We start from the raw sequence: 16,621 nt of genomic DNA on the forward strand, positions 1-16,621 counted from the left end.
AAATTTTGTACTAACTTACTATTTTCTTCTAGCAGGGTTTTGTATACAACTTGGTCAGCGGTAACTTGTTTAATGACAGTAGATTTAATCCTAGCCTTAAAGACTGAAGAACAGTCGTAGACTACTAAGCACTGTTGTAAGTCGCTCTGGATAAGAGCGTCTGCTAAATGATGTAAATGTAAATGTAAATGTAACTTGGTGTCAGATTAGGGGGACTTTCAATTTGGACTTTTCTGAGATTTTTGTACTAACATAATACACTGATATTTAGCAGTGGACAAGGTTTTAAAACTATTGTAAATATGTGAGAAAATGTACCTTGAAGATGTGAAAGTCTATCTGGAGCTAAACGTCACTGGAGATGTGAGGCAGCAACATTAATCACTATGCCAACATAGTGACTGGGCATTGCCTTAGTGAAGTTTGGACTGTATCCCTGTGTCTGCATGGCTTTTCAAAATTAAAACTTTCTATATTCTCAATGAATTATTATAGTCTTATTATTAAGTATTCTTCTTATTTTTAAATTGTGTTTTTGAAACATTTATTTTCAAAAGAATGTTGTTTTTTTTTTTTTTTTTGCCTTTAAACTGTGACGCTGGAGCAAGGTTCCAGACACGTGACGTTCAAGTCTTTTTTTATCTGCTCCCTGTGTTAACGTGTGGTTTCCTCATACATGCTTTAGCGTTGCCAATAGTCTACTCCAGCTGTCCAGTTCTAACCGAGTATGCATCGAACTGGATAACGTTCCATTACAGGTTTCCGTCCCGCAAGAACAGGGAGCGGCTGCCTGCAACGACGAACTAAAAGGCCAGGACAGAAAATTTATGGATTGCTGGATTACTGAAATTTTCCAGTCCCATACAACCCTCAAATCAGTCTCCAAACGGAATGAACTTTAATTCATGTACAGCATTACACTAGTGGTGTCGTATATCTAAAACTGTATAAAATGTTGCTAAATGGCATATATTCCACGATACACCTTCAGGAATCCTTACCCTTTTGCAGTCGTTCTCTAGCCAAGTTGGAAAATAAATAAACGCGGGCAACTTCCGTGAACGAGAACGTCGCCCCACTTGTGTCTACGAATTGAGCGGAGCGAGCTTTCTGACCCATGCGATGTGCCATATTTTGTGGGCAGTCCTGCTCACTGCGCCCTTAGTTATATCAGCTGACTGTCTAACCTGGCGGCGGACTAGTCATGTGACACATTGGCCGATGATCGTCCAGGATTTTAGTTTTTTTTAGTAGGATCATGTAGACGGCTTCTGAAAAATATCAACTGTTAATAAAAAAAATATAATCGGACAATAGACGGATGTTTATAATTACAGTAATAAAAAGCCGTGCCATACTTTCTCGGGTAACCACTCATTTGTTTGGAAGTTAGTATCGGGTGATCAATTTGCAAGGTTTCGCGGACTGACAGACCGGTGACTCTCACAGAGCACAAACATGGCGTTAAAGGAGGAGAACAAACGGCTGCTTGCCGAAGATGACGAGTCCGAACCTTCTCTTTCAAATAGTCACAGCCGCTATGACAGCGATTCGGAGAGGCAAATGTCGGCCTGCTGCGACCCCAGCCACTTACTGCACAGAATTATCGTTTTGATTTTTATGTGTTTCTTGGGCTTTGGTAAGTAACTTCAAGTATGTATCTTAGCTTTGAATAGCTGCTCAAAAGTTTTAAATGTTTTTTTATTATAAAAAGAACCTTAAGTACACCATTTAATATGCATCCTTTTTGTTTAAATACCATTTGCTCTGAAACTAATTTGTTCACTGTGCAGCATTTTAGGTTTAACCGGACTACAAGTTACAGCAATTTACGTAGTAGGGAAGCATATTAAGAAGTGATAAATACATATTAAACTTAAAATGTGCTCTTTTCTTTAAATTGATAATCGATAATTCTAGTTTTTAACTGTGAGCAGTTGTCGAAGAGAAGTATGAGAGCTGTGCTTCTGGCGCACTGGTAGGAAGAAATTGGTCTTTAAGTGAAACTAACTCAGTTTTCCCAGCTTACAACTTACCTCAGTGAAATTAAAACTTGGATGGAAGTAAACAGTTTTCCCAGCTTACAACTTACCTCAGTGAAATTAAAACTTGGATGGAAGTAAACACTTTTAAAATTAAATTGGAGGAAATTCGAAGTCCTGCTGATTGGCACTGGCTTATGAAGATGAGTCCTTTTTCACTCTTGGTGATGATATCTTCATATCACATTCTTCAGCAAGGAATCTTGGTGCCATTTTTAATTCCTCACCTTCTTATTCTTACCACATAAATTACATTACAAATGTTCCTTTAACCCCGTAACATATCTTATATTCGCACATTCCTCTCTTTTTCTGATGCCGAGAAACTTGTCAAAGCTTTTATTATATCGTTCATCGACTGCTGTAACAACCTTCTGGCGGTTGCTCCGTCATATCTGTTATCACAGCTCCAGCTGCTTCAAAGTTTTGCTGCAAGAGTCCTTACACAGCCCTGATCCGTATTCACTGGCTACCAGTGCCTTAATAGGATTGAATCTAAAATTCTATTACTAATCTATAAAGCTTTAAGTCGCCTTTCACTGTAACTTCCTTCATTACTGTTTGTTTGCCCACTAAGGTCCACTAACTCCGGCAATCATGTTGAGCCTCAAACTTACCTGTGTTCTATGGGTGACCGCTTTCAGCTTTTCTTCACCCAGACTTTGAAATGACCTCCCTAACTTAATTTGATCAAGTGACTCGATTCATTATTTTAAAAGGCAACTTAGAACACATTTTGTTCAGGAAAGCACTTAACTTGGGCTGTCATTCTGACACTTCTTTCAGTTTACCCTTTCTTTCCAGGGACTGATTTGCATTTGTATCAGATATATTGATATTTGTTCATGTTTTTCTTGTAGTATTTTGTATGTCCATCCTGGTTTATTGTCTCTTATTCTGATTCAAAGCTTTGTGTGCCCTGTATTTATCTTTATTTAGTTTTTTATGCAGTTATTTTTTTCCAATGTTATACCTTGTTGTTCATTTATAATTTCTGTGAAGAGCTTTGTGAATGGGAAAGGAGCTATATAATGTATTATTAACTACATCTACAGCAGTCGTTAATATTTTCAGTGAGCTGTGTACAGATAGAGCAGAAAGCATTATTTATAATAAGAGTGATGTGATTCAGATGACTTGACTGTGGGTGCTGTTATATGTATTTGTCTTATTTTATTTCCAGGTAGCTACTTTTGCTATGACAATCCAGCAGCCCTTCAGACTCAGATTTTGCAGGTAACCACCTTTAATCTCTCTTGTCATTGTAAGGTCTTAAAAAAAGCTTACTGCTTATTGAAATATTGTTCTGATTATTTTTGTGCAGATGTCATTCAGTGCTCGTTAATATGGAAGGTCTTCTCACTTCATATTTTACTCTATTAAAGAAATTATAGCCAAGAAAAAAGTGAAATAGGTTTTGTGAAAAGGCAGGGATCTGAGGTGCTTAAAGATCAGCTGTGACCATTTATCCAGTCATTGTTCTGAAAAAATTGTAGAACTTAAGACAATGGATACCTAAAATAATGATTTCAAAAACACTCAATCTGCTCAGGATTATTTGAGATATTTATGAGATTTTTAAAGTCTCCATAGTTTGTGTGAAGTTCAGGTCACCACGCTACAAGAAAGACGTAGCAGCACTTGGGTGCAGTTCTCTGCACAGCTTCAAGAACATTCCAGGATTCTGACATACTCTGAGACTTAATAGGCTTAATTCTCCAACAGAGGAGACTGTATAGGAACCTTATCCAGGTCTTCAAGGTTCTCAAAAACATTGATAAAGTAGATCTAGCAGAATTTTTTCAGCTTAATGGTGAATCATGTACTCAAGAGCACCAGTGGAAATTAAGGGGAAGTGCATTCATAATGGAAGCCAAGAAGCATTTGTTTACCCAAAGAGTTCTGGGAATCTGTAACAAATTTCTGAGACTTACAGTTGAAGCAGAAAACTTGTCAACTTTCAAGAATTATTGGAATGAAATATTGGGTGTGCTTAGCTATTCAGCTAAATATATATTACAGTATATATTTATATACAAAATATATTTAAAAAAAAAAAAGGCTGAGTGGTGGCTCTGAGGCTAAGGATCTTTGCTGGTATCCAGAAGGTTGCCGGTTCGAATCCCCGTCACTGCCAAAAGAGATCCTACTCTGCTGGGCCCTTGAGCAAGACCCTTAACCTGAAATTGCTCCTGGGGCGCTCTGCAATGGCTGATCCTGTGCTCTGACCCCAAGGGGTATGTGAAAACTCACAAATTCCTAATACAAGAAATTGTATAAGGCGAAATAAAGAACAAAAAATAAATAAATAGACAAACTTGATGGACTGAATGATCTCCACTTGTTTGTCAAATGTCTTATGTTCTTATGTTTGGAAGGCACATAAATTATAGTACTGTAATCCATTAGACCAATTTAATCAGTTTGCCGTTTCATGTTCCTGTATTTTTAGATGGAGGTATTTATTTGACCCTTGCAGTGGTACACCAAATTGCAAAGTACGTTCCTAATTAAATGTTTTCCATACATTCATTAAATGTATAGAGCCAGTGCAGCAGAGTGTGTCAGACATTTACAGATGGTATGACAAGCCTGAGGGAAGAAAAATTCTAGAAAATTCTGTATTTTTCTGACTGCTGGCTACTACAATGTTCTATTGCTTTTCTCAGTCTTTGGGGGAGAGGGGGTCATAAGTGGATAAGATTTAGTTGCTGTATTAATATGTTGCACAACTCTGCATACTATACATGTACTACACAAAATAATTTAGTGTCTTCTGTTGCCAAATAGAAGTTAGTTCTGCCTTAAAATTATTTACCCAGGCTGCTGTTTATAAAAATCACCTTGTTATATTCTTGCATACTAATAGCATTAGAAACTGAGAAAAAGCATTGGTTTTAGCTGCAATGAACATTAAACGTTTTACAATTATAACTCACATAAATATACCAACCCAAAGAAATTACTATTTCTCTTGGTTGAATTCCAGTTTAGGAAAACCTAGTTATTTAGTGGACATGGAATGTTTGTTCAGTTATGCAACCTAAAATGAAGTGTTTACAATGAACATTGTTTTACATACTGTGCTTTAAAAGCCTCTAGCACTTTAGTTATGCACAGGGGTACTATCAGACTTTTTTTTTTTTTTTTTTATGGATGTGTAGGTTAATTCCATTTCAGTGTAACTTAGATTCTGCAAACATATCTGTTGATTTTAATGTAGATTAATTTCATCTTCATTGTGACACATATTTTTTCCCCTCTCAGTTGGCGAGCATATGTGCCTTAAAATGCACCTGGATTGCATTTGAGTTGTTGTTCAACCAACTTTGAAAACTGTAGAGTTGAGAGGACCAATATGGTTGCTGCCTGGGGGGGCAACCAAAACTAACTTACTAGTCATCTGTTATTAGTTGAAATGCATAAAAGTGCAGGTTGGGAGTGCTGAGGTACTCTCAGTAAAAGGTACACCTGTGACCAATGCATTTTACATGCTACACATTCAGTAACATTCCTGTCTTATTTTACTGCAAACAGTTTGAAAGTTTTTTTCTTAACACAGATCTACTTTTTTATTATTATTTTGGTTTAGATCTTAGCTAAGGATATAGGCTTGGCTCAAATTATGGCCAGTTTATCTTCAAAGCTGGTAGCAGTATTTAGCCAATGAACTTCCAACACCCCTCAGTATGATTACTTTTCACACTGCAAAATGACAGATACCTGAATAGGTTATTATAAGAACTTTTTTATTTTTTGTTACTAATCCCTTGTCCTAATGTATCTGATTTCACACTATTTAGAAACAAGTTTGTATATGTTTTCCCTAAAGATTCTGGTTAATCAGCATAAGTGTAAAATCAAAAATTCCCTTCTTTAAAGTTTTGTTCATTTTTTGCCAGTTTTGTGTTTTCCTGCCTTTTGCTCAGATGTATTTTATGTAGATTGTAGTTTGCTAGTCTCTTTGAATAAAGCCATCGGACAAAAATAATTTTGAACCACTTGGTAATAACTATAACACAGTAGTTATATGCATTAGTCAATATGTGACTCTCAGTTCCTAATTTGAGTTAAAAAAAAAAAAAAAAAAAGACAGTTTCTGCATTGCATTGCTGCCAGGATAATGACAATAGTTGCTATTCAACAAAAAGTATCAACAGACTCTTCCTGAAAATGATATGTAAATACAGTAAATTCAGTGTTGCGTAGTAGCGTTTGGAGTTACATGGCACTAATTGGAGTCATTTGTTGTTTATAGTTTTGTTTTTTTCCCATATTCAAACACAATGCACATTCAAATGTATGTTTCAGACAAGAATGTCACATCCCTATAAACTATACATTATTAAATTTTATTTTAAAATCAAAAATATCTCATATTGGTTAAATCATACTACTTATTGAAATTTCTGTCTCATAATGTTCATGTTGCTTAATGCTATTGACATTTTGGTTTACTTTGCACATAAACCACATACATGAAATAGGAGCAGGAAGTCACATACCCATTTCAGCATTAATGCATATTAGATAGATTGTAGAAGTGAAATTCTGGCAGCTTTAGCTAATCAGTGAAGGGAAGAGTCCATTTTAAATTACATAAAAATCAGATAAATTATATATTTCAGGCTCTAAATGAAAACCGAATTGGAGCATTCTTTTAAAAAACAAACAGGCATATATGACTGCATCATATTTATTTGGTTGACTGGGGTGGTAGGGGAAACTATTACAATATCCAATGGCAACAGTGGTATGTGTTTTAGTTTAATTTGCCTAGTTTTGTTGAAAGATGGATCACACTGAGTATTCTCCCTTGGATGTCCTAGTCAGTTCTAGTTTTAAGTGGGATTCGTGAAATGGTGCAGGGGAGAGTTTCTTGCATGTTCAATGCATTTACATTTAATTTCTTTTAATACTGAATTAGATGGAAGGCATTGAATTTGTAGTTCTTATTTCTGGTTCTTCTTTTTACTCATTCCAGTTATATTCCTGTTTTTTTTAAAAAAAACAAAAAAACAAAGGCTTCTTGTAGCTGGGATCTTATACATGATTTTGACTTAATTTTAATGGAGTGTTTTTTTTTGTTTGTTTTTTTTTATAAACATGTAGCATCTGATTTGTATGGATTTTTTACATGTGCATGTGTGAACATTTTTTTCACATTTAGTAAAATTTAAAATGAATTTCTATTAAACATTTAAATTGGGTTTTTTGTTTAATTTTTGCAATACATTTTAGTTTAGCTTATATAGGGAATTGCTTTTTTGTTTACTGCAGACCCACATGCTGATGTTCATTTCATGTTGTGTGATTTACTGGAGCTACCTGAAAGTAGTTTGCAAATAATAGTGTAATGTTTATTTTTTAAATCCTGCTTTAGCTGTGCAGTAATTTTATGCAGTTTTGCTCACTCTGTATGAATTAAAATTACATTATAAGCTTGTTTTTGATCCCCACTGAGATGCTAATTGAAAATCTGATTTTTTTTTTATTGAAGAGTGTAAAGTTATAGCTAAACCAGCACCAGGTCAAGCTAAAGATTTTCAGTTATTGCTTAACATATCATGAACAGCTTTTTATTTTATTTTTTTTATCCACTTTTTCTTTTAAGGATATGCATGCCACTACTTCCTCCTTCATGCAGCTTTATGCACTTTACTCCTGGCCTAATGTTGTGCTTTGCTTTCTTGGTGGCTTTCTGCTTGATCGAGTTTTTGGTATACGGTAAGTTACTTAAGTAATGTAGTTAGGTTTTTTTTTTTTCTAGACTATGTATAGAAAACATAATAAACTAACTATATACATTACTTTATAGGCCTACACTGAAATGCTAATGCGAAAAGCATATCTTGCCTTTTTCAACCACTGTGATGACCTTGTCAAGTGTTTAATTTCTTGTTACATTTTTCAAAAGTGGATTTAATCTTTTGAGTAAGTGGTAAGAACATGCAGTTGGTTGAATGTATTTGTAAAATACCAATTATAAATACTTGGTTAACATGCTTTTAAAGTTATTACATGCCGGTTTTTGTCACCTACAAAGATCCTAGAAGGCATATTTGCAAGTTCTTTTAGAGTCGCTTATAATTTAAAACATAGAATGTACTGTGGAAAACATGTTTCACATGGAAATGCAGCCATTTTAAGAATTGTTTAAGAATATATATATATTATAATACACTGCTCAAAAAAAATTAAGAGAAAATTTAAATCACACATCTGATCTTAATGAATGAAATATTCAAGGGGAAAATCTTTACTGAGCAATGCCATGTAATTTGTTGAGAATAAAATGATTTAACAATGGTCAATGAAAACCAAAATCAGAAACTCATTGAGGGTTGGATTCAACATCACACTGAAAATGAAATTCAAAAATTGAAATCGCGGGCTGATCCAACTTGAATCTATCTATCTAAATTTCCTCACGGCAACTCATAATATGATTTAGTAGTGTATATGGCCCCCACGTGCCTGTATACACTCCCAACAATGTCTGGGCATGTTACTGATGATAGGCAAATGGTGTCCTAGGGGATCTCATCCCAGACCTGTGTCAGTGAGCTCCTGGACAGTCTGTGGAGCCACTTGGCGACATTGCATGCACCGATGCATTACATCCCAGAGGTTCTCGGTTGCATTCAGGTCTGGGGAACATGCGGGCCAGTCAATGGCATAGCTGCCTTTGTGATCCAGGAACTGCAGACACAGTCTGGCCACATGACACTGGTCATATTGGATGTTGTTGCAGGCTGCATGACATTCACCACATTGTCTCCAAACTTTCATGTCTATCACATAATGCTTAGTGTAAACCTGCTGTTATCTGTGAAGAGAACAGTGTGCTAATGGCTGAGCTGCCAGTTGTTGTATTATTTGGCAAATGCCAGTCGAGCTGTACGGTAATGGGGTTTGAGCACAGGTTCCACTAGAAGATGTTGGGCCCTCATGGAGTCTGTTTCTGACAGTTTGCTCAGAAACATGCACAGTAGAAGCCAGCTGAAGGTCATTTTGCAGAGATCTGGCAGTGCTCCTCCTCTTCCTCCTTGCACAGTGGAGCAGATACCGTTCCTGCGTGTGGGTTGATGCCCTTCCATGGCCTTGTCCAACTCTTCCCTTATAAAAGCCGGTCGTCTTTTATCTCCTCCATGCTCTTGAGACTGGGCTGGGTGACACAGCAAACTATCTTGTTATGGCACGTATGGCACCATTCCATTTTTGGCGTTGTCTTACTGTTGCCTCTGTAGTACACCTGCTGTCACTTTAATTTGTCACTTTCAGCTGAGTTTCAATTGATTATGCTTCCTAAATGGACACATTGATATCCCAGAAGCATAATTGACTTGGTGATAGACTGTGGTGATGAAGTGTTCCCTTTAATTTTTTTGAGCAGTGTATATATTAGTAGGGCAGTGTATATGAAAGGGATTCAAAGAATAGGCACAAAATGAATTTTAAGTAATAATTGGTTTAACTTTGTATATTGTTGGTTTTATTTATTTTTATTTGCATCTTATTCAAAGGTTATGTGTCTGTGTGTCAGTTCAGTTGCTATGTCTGTCATATAACATATATTTTTACATTGCCTTTGTCATTCCAATAGACAGTGCTTCACAAACATTAGCATTGCTTTTAAAAATCACATACTAAATGGCATACAACAGAGACATTTGCATTACATGGTGCAGTGCAAACATTAATGCTGAGGTCTACTTTGGTTACTTAAATTTCAACCACTCTTAGATGGGTAACACCCCTATTATTCACTAAATGGTGGTAGTCACTCATTGTGATTATTTATTTTTACGGATAAGGCATTGAGAACTTGTAATTTTTTTTCATTGTGACATAAGCCAGCTTTAGATTTCTGTTAAAGGTCTTCAGTGGTCAAAAAATTATTATAACTGGTATATATAAGTTAACAAGGTTAATTAGCAGTCTCAATATTAGCTGATATGAGTTTTTGCTTTTCAGGTTGGGTACTGTGATTTTCAGTCTTTTTGTCTGCATTGGACAGGTAAGTATACTGTATATTGTTTTTGGCTTGAAAAATTACAAATATTTAAGTAAATTTCTTTTAAATGTTATGTTCTGTGCTGACAGAGATTCACAAGACTAAGTTCAATCATCATCACTGCATCAGTCATTGTTCATATTTTGCTTGTTTTGGTATACTTGAGATTTTGGTTTGTTGCTTTTAGATGGTATCAGTAAACTTACATCTGGTGTTATTTCTGTAGTCTTATTTTATCCATCTCTCTATGTATTTTTATAGGTAATATTTGCATCTGGTGCATTATTTAATTCCTACTGGCTGATGGAACTTGGCAGATTTGTGTTTGGGTAATCTTTCAATTTATTCTTCATGTTTATGCTAGTATTAATGTTTTAAATCAAACTTTTCAAGTTATTTTCAATTTTAAAACTGAAAAGTGATAGTAAATTTGTTTGTCTCTCTCGAATTCAGGATTGGTGGCGAATCTCTTGCTGTTGCTCAAAACACATATGCTGTTAGCTGGTTCAAAGGAAAAGAACTTAATCTGGTGTTTGGGCTTCAACTCAGTATGGCCAGGTTGGTAAGTACAGTATAGAACAAGACTTGGATACAATGATGTTTTCTGCTGATCGTGTGCTGCTAGTGTTGTATTCCTATAAATATTTTTAAAAGGACTTGTAAAGGTCTTGTATAAAATAAAAACTAATTGTACTGTACTTTGAACAGAAGAGTGATTCAATTAAATATGAAAGTGGCATAAAGTAGTGCAGTATGATCATCAGCAAATGTCGTATGAATGGGTTCAAAAAATCTTTACATGACATTTAAGATTCATTTAATGTTTAACTTTCTTCAAAAAGCTGTAATGTATGCTTTCCACCAAAGCTATGTACAGGGCCCCTGTTGATGTTAGACGTAACTCAGATTTGATTAATTATCCCTTTTTTGAGTTACAGCTTTTATTCATATAATGATGTTTGTCCTGTATATGGTCTAAAACCATGTCTTAATATACTATAGAAGGTTCTATGGATTTGTATTGTAAAGTTTTGTGCCTGTTCAGCAGTGTCTCTTCAGTTCTTGCTTATGTCTTATTTGGCAGAACTGTTTTTCTCATTTATTGACCGTAAATAGGCCTGACATTAATTAAAAGGAAGTTAGGTTGATGAGTGACTCTAAATGGTTCCTGCCTTGAACCTCGTGCTGGATTCTCATGATCCTGTATTAGTTAGGCAGGTTTCAAAATAGATTATTAGATAATGGCTAGATGGATTGTCTATAAAGTTTAATGTTGTTTTACCAAACATTGTTCACATTTGCCACCTTTTGTTTCCTTGTACCTTTAGGGCAGTACAGTAAACATGAATATTATGGGTTGGGTTTACTCAAGAATTGAATTGACACTGGGACACTCTGGTTACACAGCCCTTGGCATTACACTTATGATCGGTAAGTAAAAAGTACAACAGATGGTCCTTCAGTGGTAGAGAAACGATAAATTTAAATTAGTTAGTAGAAACACTTCAGAAACTTTCTGTTCTGTTCATGACTGTTTTAATGCTGAGTTGACCTATTTATCTATCCATCCATCCATTCTCTTCCGCTTATCCGAGGTCGGGTCGCGGGGGTAGCAGCTTCAGCAGAGATGCCCAGACTTCCCTCTCCCTGGCCACTTCTTCTAGCTCTTCCGGGAGAATCCCGAGGCGTTCCCAGGCCAGCCGGGAGACATAGTCCCTCCAGCGTCTCCTGGGTCTTCCCCGGGGCCTCCTCCCGGTTGGACGTGCCCGGAACACCTCACCAGGGAGGTGTCCAGGAGGCATCCTAATCAGATGCCCGAGCCACCTCATCTGACTCCTCTCGATGCGGAGGAGCAGCGGCTCTACTCTGAGACCCTCCCGGATGACTGAGCTTCTCACCCTATCTTTAAGGGAGAGCCCAGACACCCTGCGGAGGAAACTCATTTCAGCCGCTTGTATTCGTGATCTCGTTCTTTCGGTCACTACCCATAGCTCATGACCATAGGTGAGGGTAGGAACATAGATCGACCGGTAAATTGAGAGCTTTGCCTTATGGCTCAGCTCCTTTTTCACCATGACAGACCGATGCAGAGCCCGCATCACTGTGGACGCCGCACCGATCCGCCTGTCGATCTCACGCTCCATTCTTCCCTCACTCGTGAACAAGACCCCAAGATACTTGAACTCCTCCACTTGAGGCAGGATCTCGCTCCCAACCCTGAGAGGGCACTCCACCCTTTTCCGGCTGAGGACCATGGTCTCGGATTTGGAGGTGCAGATTCCCATCCCTATTTATATTGTCTCTAATTATGAGAGGTCTGCTGATATCACTGTGTTTTATGTCTGTGTTTCCTTTTATAACCAGTGCTAATTTTTGTTTTAGGCTCTGCCACTTGTGTGTTTTCTTTAATATGTGCTTTGGTTCTTGGTTACCTGGACAAAAGAGCTGAGAAGATTTTAAATAAAGAGCAAGGGAAAACTGGTGGGTATTCATGAGTGTTTTTATTTGGTAACAAAACACAGTCATTTTGAATGCTGACCAGCATGACTTTTAATCAGAGCTCAGAATTAGCAGTAGCCTTATAGTTCAAGGCTATAATATTTCCTGTTGGACTAGTAATTTTGGCAGTATTTAGTAGACAATTAAAATTATAAAGTCTTTATTATTATAACTTTTGTTTTAAAGGTCCTGTGAAAAATCCCTGTGCTATTGTTAGTGTAGTCTCTATATGGAATTTTTGCTAGAGGGGTATATTAATTGGATAGGAAGCACGACGGAAGTGTATGGCATCAGAAGTATGGTGAATACAGGATGAGACTGACAGTGACATGTCTTAGTTTTAAACTGACAGCGTATCACCAGATATTCTTCATTAGCTGCTTTTAACATCTCGGCTGTTGCAGCCAGTGGGTCTATCCGTTTTTGTTTTGCAAGCGGGTTTGCTGCTTAACCCATATCTATACAATTTTCTTAGATACAGTACTCCTGTTTTAACTAGTTGCACATGTAACCTCATCTTTGAAGAAGCATGCATTTTAGTGGTGAATTTGTAATCTAGTGTGCTGAAAAAGTAATTAAGTACCAGTCGGCTTCATACTATTTAAATGTTTTGTGATTCATTTCTTTGGTATATCAGGATGGCCAGTTGGGATGTTGTACTTATTTACTTAAATAATTTTAACCCTTGCAATAAGTGGAGTTTGAAGCAACTGCCCAGGGATGGTTCCTACCTTGCATTCAGTGTTGCAGGGATTAGATGTCACCCCCATGACAATGAATTGGATTAAGTGGGTTTCAGAATATACAATGGATTCAGAAAGTATTCAGACCCCTTCACTTTAAGCATGTTTTATTTTATTGTCAATTTAACTTGATACCTTTTACCTTTCTTGCCCATCAATCTACACTAAGTAACACATAATGACAAGGTGAAAACATTTTTTTCAGAAAGGTTTGCAAATTTATTAAAAATCAAAACCTGAAATCCCTTTTTTATAGAAGTTTTCAGACCCTTGGCTGTTGCACTCCAAACTGTGAACTGGTGTATCCCATTTGCTTTAATTATCATTGAGATGTGTCTAGAACTTGATTAGAGTCCAAAGTAGCAAAAAGTGAATTGATTTGGTGTAGTTTAGAAAGGCACATACGGTGTGTATAAAGCCCCACAGTTCACACTTCAGGACAATAACCAAGCCATAAAGTCCAGTGAACTTTTTGTACACCTTTTCAATCAAATTTAGCTGAAACACCGATCAGGTCAAGGGTATAAAACTATTTGTAAAGGTTTTTAGTGTCTCTAAGAGCACAATGGTCTCAATAATTATGTTATGGAATACGTTCAGAATTACCAGGACTCTTTCCTAGAGTTGGCTGTCTGGTCTAAATGAGTAACTGGGCAAGAATGACCTTGGTCAGGGAGGTAACAAAACCCCCAATGGTTACTCAAACAGAGCTTCAGAAGCTCTCTATTGAAAACAGGGAACCTGTCAGAAAGACATCCATCTCAGCAACACTTCATCAATCAGTTGTTATGGTATAATAGCCTCCTTTGAGTACAATGCATATGATGGCCTGCTTAGAGTTTACAGAATGGCATTTTAAAGATTCTGAAAACATGAGGAAAGATTTTCTGGTCTGATGAGACAAAAATCTAATTCTTTGGGCAGAACTCCAAGCACTATGTCTGGCAAAGACAAGGCACTGCTCATCACCTGCCTAATACCAATTTCTAAGCCCCAGGGACAAGGAGACTGGTTGGAACTAAAGGAAGAATGCAGCCAAATATACAGAGGTGTATTTGGTGTCCTTGGTTGAAATCGTCACTTTTTCATCATTCAGCATAGGATTTTAGATGTCAGCATTTTGAATTATGACTAATCCAAATGAATTAATCGATGTATTACAATTTATTAAAATACTGTAGATATCAAATTTGAATGAGACATAAAATATTAAAATGGCAAGCTATATATGTGTCCTTGCAGCGTCCCCTCCAAAAGACCGCTTTAATAAGAAAGCACCAGAAAGTAGGTAGTGGTTTCAATTATTGCTGATCTTTAACCCGAATGGTCGGTAAAGTAAAAGTGCTGGTATTTGAAACTTGTAGTTTGTACTCTGGACCTATTATAAAAAGTGTTGCTTGTACTGTATTATTCACTGGTCATTTATGGAATGCTGATGTTCATTTGTTTTTGTTGTTTTGCCTTGATTTGTATATTGCCCATTTGACTGGGCTTGCTGGAGTCAAGAAGTGGATACTCCATATTGGAAGGTTTCTGTATACATGTGTGTAGTATGTTGGGCATTTTAGATTATGTGAGCCAATCTAGGTATGTATGTATGTACCTGGATGTATGTATCTGCTCTTGTCCCTCTACAAAAATTGGCTGCACCTCAAGAGACCCGTCTGCTAAACTCTTGAAGTTTGCAGATGATATGACAGTCATTGGCCTCATCAAGGACAGTGACGGGTCTGTGTACAGACGAGAGGTCGAACAGCTGGCCCTCTAGTGCGGTCAAAACAACCTGGAGCTGAACAAGCTTAAAACTGTGGAGATGACAGTGGACTTCAGGAGGAGCCCCCCAGTGTTGCCCCCTCTCACACTACTCAACAGCATTGTGTCTGCTGTGGAAAACTAGGTTTCTGGGATCCACAATTTCCCAGGACCTGAAGTGGGCACCAAACATAGACACAATTGTCAAAAAGGCCCAGCAGAGGTTGTACTTCCTGCATCAGCTCAGGAAGTTCAACCTGCCTCAGGAGCTGCTCATCCAATTTTACTCTGCAGTAATCCAGTCTGTTCTCTGTTCATCTATCATAGTCTGGTTTGGTTCAGCCACAGGACAGGAACAGACTACAACGGACAGTCAGGACTGCAGAAAAAATCATTGGTGCTGATCTGCCCTTCATTCAGGACTTCTATAGATCTCGAGCCAGGAAACATCACTGCAGATCCATCACACCCTAGTCACAACCTTTTTCAACTACTTCCCTCTGGTAGGCACTACAGAGCACTGTACGCTAAAACTACCAGACATACAGTACAAACAGTTTCTTCCCTCAGGCAATCACTCTCATGAACACTTGAGTCAATCTCACAGCATCAGAGACAATGCTAGGTAAAACCGGAGTCTAATTCCTTGTATGTGTACATATACTTGGCCAATAAAGCTGATTCTGATTCTGATCTATTTATTTTTACAGCAGTAATGTAAGGTAATTTAATGCGCTCATGGCAGCTAGTCGCCACCATGGACCATTGCCTTGACTTGGTGTTTGGGCTTGTGTACCTTATTGATTCTCGGAGCTAGGTGGTCTGGTGCTTTGTACTCCTGGCAGTAGGGGTGGGTGGTATGACCAAAATTCTATATCACAGTATTTTTCGAAATTATCCCGTATTACTGCAGTAGACTGGCTAAGAATAACCTATTCCACTGTCATGAGCATTGTACATTGTACAAAAAAAACATTTTAATGTGCACACAAGTATTAATACAGGTTTGCATGGCCCCATAAAGTGATAGTTTTCAAGGGGGTGGCACTAATGAAGAGAAGGAATCGCATTGCATGACAGATGCAGTCAAAATGTAGAACCATTTTATTGAACAAATTTTGCAAACAACTTAAACTATAATTTTGACAACATATTTTCAACCATCCAAAGAGGCATTTAGACTTAGTAAAATATCCAGAGGTGCTTGTCAAAAGTTGTATTGCACTGAACATGTCTTAGAAAAGGAATAAATAGTAAATATTTTTTGTAAACCAGCTACACTTTGTTAATGTTAACCTTCTCTGTCCACTGACATGTTAAAGTGACTTTTTAAACAGCGTTACCATCATTAAACTGCATAATATTTAAACTAATAAATAATAACAATAAAATAAATAATAGTATTATAACTAATAGTTGTACTATTCAAGACTTCAAGCCCAGGTGCATTACACAGTATTCACCAAATTAAAATAAAATACAACAAGTGCAACTTGGTGATGACATCTTTACCAACTGAACCATCATTTAGGCAAACTGCATTAATATGGACCTTGCTTCAAGCTAAG

General features: G+C 37.0%; 2 protein-coding genes across 6 annotated transcripts in view; one reads left to right on the forward strand and one right to left on the reverse strand.

The window, feature by feature from the left end:
• LOC114646309 (latexin-like) overlaps positions 1–1,149 on the reverse strand; it is a 45,139-nt gene extending 43,990 nt beyond the window's left edge. The window contains exon 1 of one of the 4 annotated variants that reach the window (XM_028794451.2): positions 1,002–1,149. The gene's annotated coding sequence lies outside the window, so the exon portion shown is untranslated. The remainder of the gene's footprint in view (positions 1–1,001) is intronic. The other 3 variants (XM_028794450.2, XM_028794452.2, XM_051923331.1) reach the window with 3 other exon arrangements.
• Positions 1,150–1,191: 42 nt separating this feature from the next.
• mfsd1 (major facilitator superfamily domain containing 1) overlaps positions 1,192–16,621 on the forward strand; it is a 46,421-nt gene continuing 30,991 nt past the window's right edge. Inside the window, exons 1-8 of one of the 2 annotated variants that reach the window (XM_028794449.2) lie at positions 1,192–1,639; positions 3,226–3,278; positions 7,657–7,769; positions 10,020–10,062; positions 10,321–10,388; positions 10,513–10,621; positions 11,388–11,490; positions 12,442–12,540. In XM_028794449.2, coding sequence (XP_028650282.1) covers positions 1,459–1,639; positions 3,226–3,278; positions 7,657–7,769; positions 10,020–10,062; positions 10,321–10,388; positions 10,513–10,621; positions 11,388–11,490; positions 12,442–12,540 — 769 coding nt within the window. In that variant the 5' untranslated portion in view covers positions 1,192–1,458. The remainder of the gene's footprint in view (positions 1,640–3,225; positions 3,279–7,656; positions 7,770–10,019; positions 10,063–10,320; positions 10,389–10,512; positions 10,622–11,387; positions 11,491–12,441; positions 12,541–16,621) is intronic. The other variant, XM_028794448.2, reaches the window with a different exon arrangement.

This window comes from Erpetoichthys calabaricus, chromosome 2 (assembly GCF_900747795.2).
Source record: "Erpetoichthys calabaricus chromosome 2, fErpCal1.3, whole genome shotgun sequence".
In the NCBI taxonomy this organism is placed as follows: Eukaryota; Metazoa; Chordata; class Cladistia; order Polypteriformes; family Polypteridae; genus Erpetoichthys; species Erpetoichthys calabaricus.